The 11314-nt window shown below is 56.3% G+C and overlaps 1 protein-coding gene across 2 annotated transcripts; it reads right to left on the reverse strand.

Moving 5' to 3' along the window:
• Positions 1–360: 360 nt before the first annotated feature.
• Positions 361–10927, reverse strand: PLEKHO1 (pleckstrin homology domain containing O1). Of its 2 annotated transcripts, XM_053967218.1 has the most exons (7): positions 10618–10927; positions 9681–9827; positions 2864–3004; positions 2523–2627; positions 1654–1755; positions 568–1337; positions 361–488 (listed from the first exon to the last, which is right to left on the reverse strand). In XM_053967218.1, exons 1-6 carry the CDS (start codon positions 10642–10644, stop codon positions 570–572), a joined length of 1290 nt encoding a protein of 429 aa, XP_053823193.1. In that variant the 5' UTR covers positions 10645–10927; the 3' UTR covers positions 361–488; positions 568–569. The 2 variants fall into 2 exon arrangements, with proteins under 2 accessions (XP_053823193.1, XP_053823192.1); XM_053967217.1 differs by having other exon boundaries at positions 361–1337.
• Positions 10928–11314: the final 387 nt, after the last annotated feature.

Raw genomic sequence — 11314 nt, forward strand, 5'->3', positions numbered from 1 at the left:
AGCTGCCAGCCCCAAGTTTTCTAGGGGACAGAGCTCTGCGAGCTGCATCCAGCAAATGCCTCAATAGCCTGGAGACCAGCCTGGACTTCCCACATCTTCAGGAGAGTTCCTGGATAATGGGGACTTCCAGGCAGTGGTGGGGATGGACACCTTTTTTCACCTTTCAATGTCATTTACTTCTGAGAGGGAGCAGGGAAAGTGTCCTGGTGAAAGAGGACATGAGAGCAGCAATGCCAGGGCTCATCCAGCTCCACCCCACGGGATGCTCTAGGCAGTTCCCAGGAACCAGTGCTCTCTCCTGTCCTTGGAGCATGACAGGAGCTGGGGCCTGCAGTGCAAAGGGAGCTCTTACAAAGGAGGTATAAACTGCAACTGATTTATTGGAACACTGGGTTGATTCATCAGGGGATGCGATGGAGGAAAGGAAGGGTCCAAGCTTTGAGAAGCAAATTTGGGTGAGAACAGGCACCTTTTCACTCTTTTGAACACTGTAAATAATAATAATAATTAAAAAAAAAGACCAGATGGCCACCCTTCCCAGTCCCTCCCTCCCATCCCAAGGCTTGCCTTCACATCATGCTCTTCCTAAACTGCGACTGTGAGCTCTGTTTGGGCTTCGAGTCTGACTGCTGCAGCTCAAACTGTTTGTACAGGTCCCTCAGCTCTTTGATCTCCTGCAGCACCCTCTTGGCTTGGCTCCAGGTGGAGGAAGCCTCCCCCAGCAGCCTCTCAGATTCCTGCAGGATCCTTTCAGAGTCCGACTTGGAAGATGATGAGGAAGAAGAGGTGGTGGTGATGGTGGTGCTGGTGTTGGAGTCCTTGGTCTTTCTCTTGCCTTCCCCGTAGCCCTTCACCTCTGTCAGCAGTTCCTGAGTTTTTTCCAGTTTCAGTGCAACCAGTTCCTGTATCCGGGACAGCTGCTCCGGCTCTGCCGAGGCAAACTGAGCCTCCAGCCCCTTCCTCAGCACCGCCCGATGTGTGGAAGAGTCCCGTCGGGACAGGATTTCTTCCATGGAGGCACATTTATTCTTTTCTGAGTGTGAGAGCTTTTTGGGGACCTGCGGTGTGTACATGGTCCCTTTGTCAAAGGAGTCATTGCGCTGCCCGGCTCTGTCCCACGAGGTCACCTCCTGTCGGGGGAGGCTCCCTGTCCGCCCTTTCTCCGATGACTTGGTGTTCTCCGAGTCCGAGCGGCGCCGCCCCGCAGTGAGGTGTGCCACGGACTTGTCCAGATCCACCCGGAAACTCTCCTCACAGGTGCCGTGGTCCTCCGGAGAGGCGTCTTCCTCCTGGATCAGGTCGAGGGTCAGCATTCCGTCAGAGGTTGAGGTAGATGCCTGGAGGAGCAGAAAGCAGAGCTGAGCTGGCACCAGAATGGCTGCCCCTGCTTCCAGGGGTGTCTTCACTGCGGATACACACTACAGGGAGGGAGTGGGAATGCTCCCTCACTCGGTGACAGAGCCCCAGCGTGGACTTTGCCAGAAGGTTTGCACAGTGCAGTGATCCACGAGACCAGAGGATGAGAGCTGATGACCCCGAGCTGTCCTTACGGCAACTCTCAGTTCAGCATGGAGCTCCAACAACTCCACTTACAGATGGAACAATTCCAGGGGAATTTCACCCAAGCAGGTGTCTGGGATTGGTTGTACCTACCACAGCCATGAGGTGACCCCGCGTGGGAGGGCGCCGGGAGTGCTGGATCTTGGCTCTGTCACGCGTCGGGTGGGCAAGGAAACTGTCCTCTTCCACGGTGACCTGCAGGGTGACACAGGCTGTGAGCACGGAACACGAGCCATTCCCAGCTCCTGGAGCTGTAAGCAGGAGGAGGCTGGCAGGGAATGGGGTGTGGGAGAAACCTAGTGTTTGCTTGGTCTCTCCCCTCTGTGCCATGATGGGATTACATCTGCTCAAGTCATTCCTGACAACTGAACCTGTTTGCAAAGACTCCTGTGACAGGCTCTGCTGGAAGCCATCTCTCCTGGTGTTTGCTTCCTGCTCTAAAACCTCTCCCATAGTCTGACCTTGGTTTTCCTTCACTTCAGGCTCTGTGCTGCCATCCAGGAGAGGAAAGAGCCTCCTGGCAGTGCCATGGCACTGTGGGAAGCTGAGTGTGAATGGGAGATCTGAGACAGGTCTGAGCTGAGGAAGGGTTGCCATGAAACATTAATGTGAAAGTCAGCCCTGGAGCGAGGGCACAGCTTGCTCCAGGTAGGTTCTCCTTCCCACTGAAGGGAATGTGTGTGGGAATGCTCACCCTGACCTGCCTCTGCCAGCTCACCTGGTGTTCTGAGTACACCCTGAGTCCCCAGGAAGAGGCTGAACTGAGGCTGCCCTGTTATTTTTCCTGGCAGAAGCTGCTTTGTGTAACTGGGACTTCCACACTCCCCTTGAGAAGTGGGAGAAGCTCTGCTGGAGACACTTTGTATGGATGTATCCCCAAGACAGGGGACTGTTCCCAGCAGTCTCAAACCTTCACCCGGGCTGAGACAGGGGAGCCAGGGCTCAGCGTAAATCCCACTCACCTCGTCCAAGATCCGGTTTTTAGCACGTGTAATTGCAGAGTTGAGGGCATTAATCCAGGACTCTTTCTCTTCTGGACTCACAGCCAGGAAGATCAGATTTGGTGCCTACAAAAGAGGGAAGTCAGATCAGTGCTGGAACTCACACAGAGACGGGCCCTGGCCAGTGTGAGGCCTTTACAGAAAAGACAAAGCAGAGTTGAGCCTCCAGCCCTGTTTGCCCCACACAACAAACCCCAGGACATCCACATCCCTCCCTGCATCCCCCAGGACCATCCACATCCCTGCCCAGCCCTGGAGCCAGTGGCTCTTGGGCTGGCTGCATCTGGGCAAGCCCCACATACCGTGTTTCCAGGCTGCCTGGAGTGGGCAAGGGTAAATTTACTGTGGTTCTTTTTGCTTCTACTTTTGGACTTCCTGAGCTCTTCACATTTCTCGTAGTCACTCAGGTCAAACATTTCCTGTATGTTTTTTTCATCTTTTACCTGCAAAACAGCAAGAAAATTAGAGCTTTGCAGATGTCAGACAGAGACTCTGATGCTCCAGCCAGCAAGATTTCAACATGAGGGTTTCGACTTGTCTCTTCTGGAATGAGGGGGCATATTTAGAAGGATAGCAAGAAAATCACACTTTGCCAGGTTAATTCCTGCCTCTTTTACCTCCAGAGGGCAGGGGCTGCTGGGCTGTCACAAGGCTCTCAGTGTCCTTTAAAGAGTCCTTCTGAGTGACCACTCTACAAGATCTCCCATTTTCCAGGTCTGTTCCCCAACACTCTGCACCGCCACAGTGTGACAGGTGCATGGGATGGATCAGTGTCACAGAGGCTCAGATTAAAGATGGATGCTGACCCCTGACAGTGCCATCCCTTGGGGACACTTGGAGCAAAGGGGAAGTGTCAAAGCTGTCCCTACCCTTCCTCTTCATCGCTCTCCTAATGCACCATCCTCAATCCCACTCGTACAGCAGGGAAGCTCTGCTCTTCCACGGTAAACACCAGGAATTAGGAAACTGGGGTGGGAGACAGCTCGGGTTTGCATGTCCATTACAGACATTGCAGCAGGCTCAAACCTTCATCTGCTTAATCCGACTCCAGCCAGTCATCCCAGGCTGCATTGGCAGTGGAGGGTGTGTAACTCGGGTGCTGGGAAGGCAGATGGTAGTGAGGTCTGAGCCCTTGGATTTCCTGAAGGGACTCCACCCCATTTCATACATTTCCTCCACAGTTTTGGGAAGCACTGAAGGAACTCCCTATGATTCTTATATAGAATTTAATCAAAGAGGGTGACTAAACCAGCTTCCTAACCAGGGGCATGGATAAACTGACCATCTGGCCCTGCCTGATGACAACAGCTCCCCTCTATCCTTCATCCTGACTGTGTCCCCAGGATCCACAGGACAATCACCGGCACTGCCATCCCTGATGGCTCGGAGCTGGTTCCTGCTTGTGACACATCCCCTGTGTCTGGGTGTGATAACAGAGACTGTCTGGCTGCACATCCTCCCCACACGCTGCTAATCGGCTTTGATCTCTTCCCACTCCCATCCTACAATCCACCTCTTTCCAAGAATCTCAGCTGAATTCTGCCCGACTCGTTTGCAGCAGGAAAAGCTGATCCCCCTCCGAGCCCCCAGCTGTGCTCTGCGGCTGAGACCAGAGCCTTTGCTCCAGATGTTTGTTCATGTGGGTCACTGGGGCTTCCCCAGCCCTCCCCTTCCTCCACAGAGCTCACACAGCTGGGACTCAACCTCCTGCCTGCAGGAGTATCCCCAGGAGGCTGCAGGACAGAGCAGGTGTCTTTGGTTCAGACAAACACCCTGCAGGTGCAGCTTGTCCTTTAAAAGCCTCCGAATGACACGAGCCAGGGCTCTGACACTGCACTGGGACATGCTGCTCCTGTGTGTGACCCCTTATAAAATGCTTAAAACTGGGAATAAGCAACATCCACAGTGGGATTCCTGGGGGAACAGGGTCAGCAGCAGCCTGGAGTAGGTGGCTGTGGTGGCACAGAAATCCCAGGGGGCACGGGAAGAACAGTGGGTGTCTCTGTGGGGGAGGGCCACCTGAGCCCCCTCTCATGCTCATGTAACAGAGCATCCAGTGTGCAGAAAGAGACACTGGACAAGGAAGGTGAAAGGCAACTCCAGAGGCACTTGCCAGCTCTTTTGTCCCTTGTGGGAGGCTCCTGAGGCCAAAAGGAGGGAGGTGGTGGCATGAGAGGCAGCTCAGAGCAGCCTCGGAGGTAGGAGAGTCTGAGGACAGTCGTGCAGCCCATTCTGTGTGAAAACAGGACAAAACCAGCCCCTGAGGAGCCACAGACTCACTAGGACCATATGGGCAACAGAGCTGAAATCCCAGCCACTGTGTCAGTCACAGGTGGGTGACAAACCTGCAGGGTGTCACCTCCTCCACGTTCTCAGTGAGATAGGGGCCATCCAAATCAAACCTTCCAGGCTTCTCCAAAGAGGATTTGGCTGGATGTGTCCCAGCACCCAGGCAATGCCCAGGAGGAAGCAGCTTCTGGTATCAGTTGTCAGTAGGAAGGGATGAAGCCAAAGGTTGGTGGTTGATTTTGGCAAAACCATTCCCTGCTGGGAGGTTTCCAGCGGGTCTTTCCTTCCCCAAGGCTGCCAAGGGCTTAAGAATTGAGGGATCTCAGAGCCTCACCAGCAGGCGGGTCCTGCTCTCCGTGCCCTGTGGGGAGCTCGGGATTGGAAGGATTAAGGTGACTCAATCCCAGCAGGTGCTGCCCTGGCTGTCTGCTGGCCTTGCTTTCGAGTTGTACCCATTTGAGGCAGGCAAAACAACCTTGCCCTGCGGTTCCACCTGCCTCCTACCTGTGGCCAGGTGAGGGAAGGGAAACTGAGGCATGGAAAGGGAATCAGAAGCATCCCCCATCCCTGCAGCAGGGAACATTTCTCTGCAGCCATGAGATCACACAGCCCCACACCCCTGGCAGCTGCCCCTGCTATGCTCAGGGGTGTCACTGCCTGTGCCAAGGCTGACACTGCTGACGCTGCTTGGATCCAAGGAGGGGAACTGCATTCCTTGCACTCCTTGCACTCCTTCCTCCGCAGCTGCTGCCCGCCCAGGCTGGCCCCAGGGGCACCCAGCACTCCCTGTGCCCTGAGATGTGGGGGGCTAATGGGTCAGAACATCAGCCATGGCACCCAAATCCCTTCTCCAGAGGGTCACAGCTGTTTGTGCTTCCAAAGGTCTGCTCCCATAGAAGGCTTGTGGCAGTGCACTGGCAGCAGGAGGGTCTCTGACCTTGGTTAATTAACCGCCCTTGGGTGTCTCACTGATGAGAGTTTGAATTTCCTCATCAAGCTGTGACCTGCAGTGACTCCAAACCTCCTGGACCCGGCTCAGGGCTGTGTTTGGGGGTCAAACCATGCACAGAGGGGCAGGGCAGGTGCTCAGTCACACCAGTCTGGGATTTTTGGCCATGATTTGAGCAGTTCCCTGCTGCAATGGGCCACAGAAAAATGCGGAAGATACCGAAAATCACAAGACACCCAGTGTAAGGCACCCACGGGACACTTGGGGGATCACAGTGTGGCTCAGGATGTAACCAGAAACCTCCAGACTCTCAGTACAGCCAAATACCCAAACATGGGCAGTTTTGGGACAGACAGTTCCCCTTGTAAGCTACGACCAAAGTTTCACTTCCTCCAGCTGAGCAGCTCTGCTTCAGCAGGGGACACGGAGCTTCCTGCAGAGCTGGCTGAAGCCAGGCTGTCACTGGCTCAAGGATGCACACTGGGGCTGTCCAGTCCTTGTCATGGCCAGGTCGCTGCCCTTAGCTGATGAGGGGATGGTGGCAGGATGTGGCTGTTTCAGTCCCTTCTCCAAAGAGTCACCACCAAGGCTACCAGGGACACAGGTCCCCCAGAATCACTAAATTATGACATGGTTTTGGAGGGACTTAAAAGCTCATCTAATTCACAGCAGGGACAGCTTCCACTAGCCCAGATTGCTCCAAGCCCCATCCAGCCTGGCCTTGGACACTTCCAAGGATGGGGCAGCCACCGTTTCTCTGGGCATCCTGTGCCAGGGCCTCTCCACCCTCACAGGGAGGAATTTCTTCCCAAAATCCCACTGTGCTGTGTTCAGCAGCGCTCACTGGGGGCAAACGCCCCATGGAGCATTAGAGAACCGAGTGTGCAAACACACCCCCAGCCCCCTCGCCGGCTGTGCCGAGCTGGAACCGAGGAGCGGCATCTCCTCGAGTGCTCTTGTGCTAATTGAGCCGATGCCTTTGGTAGCAAACAAGCGAATGCTCAAGAGAAGCGTTTCCTCATCCCCCTCGTCAGCCGGGCTCGAGCTGTCTGGCAGCCCCCGGCTTCCTGCGAGGAAGTGCCGAGCCCGAGCTGTGTCAGCTCGACCGCTGCTCCCCGGCGCAGGCAGGGACAAAGCTGGGCCAGGAACAGGGAACAATTCCCAGAAATGTGCTGCGGGGGGAGGGACCGAGGGGAAAGAATGCAAGAGTGAGCTAAGGAGGTGGTGGTGTGCTCAGCAGAGCTCAGCTCGCTGCAGCTCATCTCTACAGAGCTAGTTTTGGCTGATGACCAAACGCTGAATAACCAAAGATTTTGGTGTGAGTTCACGGAGTTCAGCAGCCGTGGGGGAGCGGAGTGAGCAGGGCCAGAGCCTCAAGCTCCCATTTCGGGAGGTGTCAGACAAGTCCCACAGCTTTCAAAGGGCAGCACTCAAACACCCTGGTAGCATTTTCCATCAGCTGGGCTGAAAAACTACGTTTCCTCTCCGTACAGACTTGGCTCTGGCAGGGAGAAGCCAAGGCTCCTATCAGGCATTCCCAAATTCTCCTGACAAAACGGAATAATCAGGGCTGGTCTCTGACCTGCAAGCCCAGGTCCTAGACAGACAACTGGAAAAGCACCCAGATTCCCAGGAGGAATCAGCGTGTATATTGATGGGATTTTGTTAGTCTGAATTTTGGAAATCTTCCCATTCCAGACCTCAGCCCATGCTCAGCTCTGAGCAGTTCATCAACACCTGCCCCTAGCCAAAATACTTCCCAAGGGATCCTGGTGTGGAACAGCCAATTCCCCGTCCCCACGTGCTCTGGGGAGATGGGATTCATTGCCCTGCTTCCCAGATGGAGAAATTCAGGCAAAAGTAAATAAATGTCTGGTTTGAATTCATTTAACGAGCGCATGGCAGAGCCCAGGACCTTCCAGGAGCCTTGGGATTTAACCCTTTCTACTCTGAGATGGTGGGGAGGGCCGGGAATGTGGCTTCACCTGGAGAGCCACCTCTGGAGCAGCTGCTGAGCATGAGATGAGCTCCCAGGAAACAGCAGGTGCTCTGGGAGCAGAGCTTGGAGCCACACGTGAGCCTTCCCTGGGGCTCAGGAGGAGTCCTGGCTTTGCTGAGTGCTGATGCAGGGTTGGCATCAAACCCTGCACCACACATTCTGAGACCCCTGTGAGCAGGAAGTCTTGGGACACCCCCCAGGAACCCCCAGGGGATTCCCCACATTGAGACCCCCAGGATGCCAGACCCCCCTTCCACTGGCGTGTTCCTCCATGCCACAGGCACAGAGTCACCTCAGTGCACACCAGCACCAGATGTCACCTCCATGGCCAGCACAGAGTCACCTCAGTGCACACCAGCACCAGATGTCACCTCCATGGCCAGCACAGAGTCACCTCAGTACACAGCAGCAGCACATGTCACCTCCATGGCCAGCACAGAGTCACCTCAGTGCACACCAGCACCAGATGTCACCTCCATGGCCAGCACAGAGTCACCTCAGTGCACAGCAGCACCAGATGTCACCTCCATGGCCAGCACAGAGTCACCTCAGTGCACACCAGCACCAGATGTCACCTCTGCGACCACATCTCTGCTGACCACAGATTCTTCCATATAAAGCCTCAGCAGCGGCTGCTGCATGTTATTTATGGTCCCTCACACACACGTGGAGCCCGGGGGCTGCCTCAGGCCCAGCTGTGTGGTTTTCCCCCTATAAAATACAAACACAAGAGCTTCTTGTTCGGCTCCGTGTGACCCCTCCAGCCTCATCCCTCTCTTGGGCTCCCAGCACACCTGGATTTGATCTGTAGCTACCTGGACATCCATTGCCTGTTCCTGTGTTTCCCTCTGGCTCTGGAGCAGCCAGGAGGTTGATGGGAACAAGCTATGGAATGCCAGCAAACAGCTCAGCACGACCTGGGCATTCAGTCCACTTTTTAGGCCATTTCTCTGTTGTAACAAGCCCTGACCCTCTGCCTGTGCCACGTCCATGGCTCAACCAGCCTTAAGTCAAATTATCCCTTCCTCTCTCCAGGTGCTGACAGAGCCAGGCCAGGCAGCCGGGCATCAAACCACAGTCTGTCAGGAAATTACCTCCACTGAGGGGGAAAACCTAGAGAGACCAGGATTTTATCCCAAATCCCCTGAGCTGGAGCAACCTGCCTGCTGTGGGCACCACTCTGCCCAGTGCAGCTCTGGGATGTCACAGGGGATGGGAGGCAGGAAGGCTCTGGCCTGGGGAGTTCTCCCTGATGGATTTATGGAGACAAAAAGCACAGGAGGGGGGCGTGCAAGGACAGCCAGGTGCTGGCTCAGCCTGACAGTCACATCCGATTACCTCCAATGTCAACACCACGTTAAACCCCAAAGCCCAGCAAGGAGACAGAGGGGCAGTGGAGGGGGCACGTGTTACACCAGGATGTCGATTCGGGGTGAAATTCCGTGAAAAATGCAAGAGATCGACTTGTAAATGGCTCGATTCCAGTTGGGAGAGTGGAGTTATTTCCAAACAGAGAGTGAGCAGGTGGGAACAAGGCAGTGTTGGGCTCAAGGACGGAGGACAGGCACAGAAAGGAGCCGGCATTGCTGTCGCCGCGGCGGAAAGAGGTTTGAGGGCTTAACTCTCGCTAAGTGAATCCTTTCGTGTCTCCACGCTGGGAAAATGTCTCCCAGCAGAGCTGTCTGGGAGAATCGCTGTCAGAGCCGACCCCGACCCCGACCCCGGCCGGGTCCCGCCGGCGCCAGCCCGGGGAGAAGAAGCCCCCGAGGAACCTCCTCGGCCCGGCTGGCGCTGGAGGGGCGCTGGGAAGGGCCGGGGCTGCGCCTTTCATATGCAAAGAGAGGAAGGGGGGGATGGGAAAGGAAACTGAAACCGATCCTACCTCCTTCTCCGAGATGTAAAGCTGATCTCCCTTCAGAACCACATAACGGTTTTTCCAGATTTCCCTAAAAATGCCTTTCCCGCAAAATTTCCGCACCCAGCCGACCTTCTCCGGCTGCGCAGGTTGCTGGTTTCCATCCTGGTTCCCCTAACACAAAGCGAGAGGGAAGAAAATGGGGGAAAACACGATTATTCTTGGTTTTACACTCCTTTTCTCCCTCCCTTCCCTCTTTGCCCAACTTTTGTCTCCCCCTCCCTCCGGCCCCTCTCTCCGCCGACGCCGGGACCGAGTCCTTCCCCGGGGTCACTCCACGGGGATTTTTGTGCTGCAGGCACGAAGCGACATCGGGAGGACGCTGCGAGGAGCGGGCAGGGTTCCCTCCGCGGTTATATAAGACAGGCCGGCGTCTCTATCGCCTCATCCAACGGGCATTTACCCATGGAAAGGGGAACAGGAGGGGGATGGGCGGAATTTAAACCAGCTGGGTTTTTTTTTTAAACTGCGGTTTTCATCGCGTTTTGGAGCTTTTTATGAGCAATTAATTCAAGAGGTGAAATCTATGGTTGGTTTATATCAGAGGTGTCTCCGTAGGCAGCGATGATCGGATCGCTGGGTGCAGCACACAACACGGCAGAGAGCGACGGATTGATGGTGCCTCCGGATTTTATCGTTTCCTTGTGTTCCAAGATGAAAACTGCCTGCCTACATCACCCAGTGTCTGTGGCGGGTGCGGGAGGCAGGAGGGGCGCTGGGCAGGGGCAGGAGCAGGGTTTGGGTCTCTTTGGATCTGCTTGGGGGTTCCGTGCGCTTTCTGCGGGGGGAGCAGAGGCGAATCGAACAACCGGCCCCGCAGAGACAATCCCCCCCCTCCCCAAAACATCCAGGAGCCTCCCTTCACCCTGCCTTGCCCCCGGCGAAGAACCGATTCTCTACTCACCCTTTTTGCAGAATTATTCTTTTTCATCGTTCCTTGGTGCGCTCGGAGGCGATTTTTTTTTGGGGGGGGGGGGGGGGGTGGGTCGCAGAGGGGCTCCCGCGGCCTCCTGGCGCGGGGGAACACCCGGGACTGCGCCCGCGATCCGCGCTGCCTTCGCCCCGCGTGGCTCAGGGCCCTCTCCCGTTACACGGCGCCCGGTCCGGCGCTCTGAGCCATCGCCAGCGCCGCCGCCGCCGCCGCCGCCGCGTCCCCCCCCGCCGCCACCATCCCGCAGCTCGGGGGGCTGCGCTGGGCTGCGCCGGGCTCCCGAGCTCCATCTATAGCCGCGCGCCCGTGACGTCGGGGTTCGCGGCACGGGGCGAATCGCAGCCCACGAAGGGTTTTTCTTCTTTGTCTCTGACTCACCGGGGACACGGGGCCGTGGGGCAGCGGGAGCGGGGCGGGCGATGCCTCGCCTGGTGGTCCCACACCGGGGCCCAGCCGCGTTGCCGGCGGTGTCGTGGGTCACAGGGAAACTTTCTAGGAGAGGGAATAGCAGCCGGGTGGCACTGGGAGGGTTTTCGCCCCTAAAGGTGTTCGGAAGTGGGAGCAAAAAATCCCTCTGGAGAGAGGAGATGGGAGATTTCCTGGGGAGGGGGATGGAGGAAGGGGTCGCTTTCAGCACGGAGGGTCCAACAGCCAGGATTCAGTTGGATTC

This window comes from Vidua chalybeata, chromosome 29 (genome assembly GCF_026979565.1).
Source record: "Vidua chalybeata isolate OUT-0048 chromosome 29, bVidCha1 merged haplotype, whole genome shotgun sequence".
Classification (NCBI taxonomy): Eukaryota; Metazoa; Chordata; class Aves; order Passeriformes; family Viduidae; genus Vidua; species Vidua chalybeata.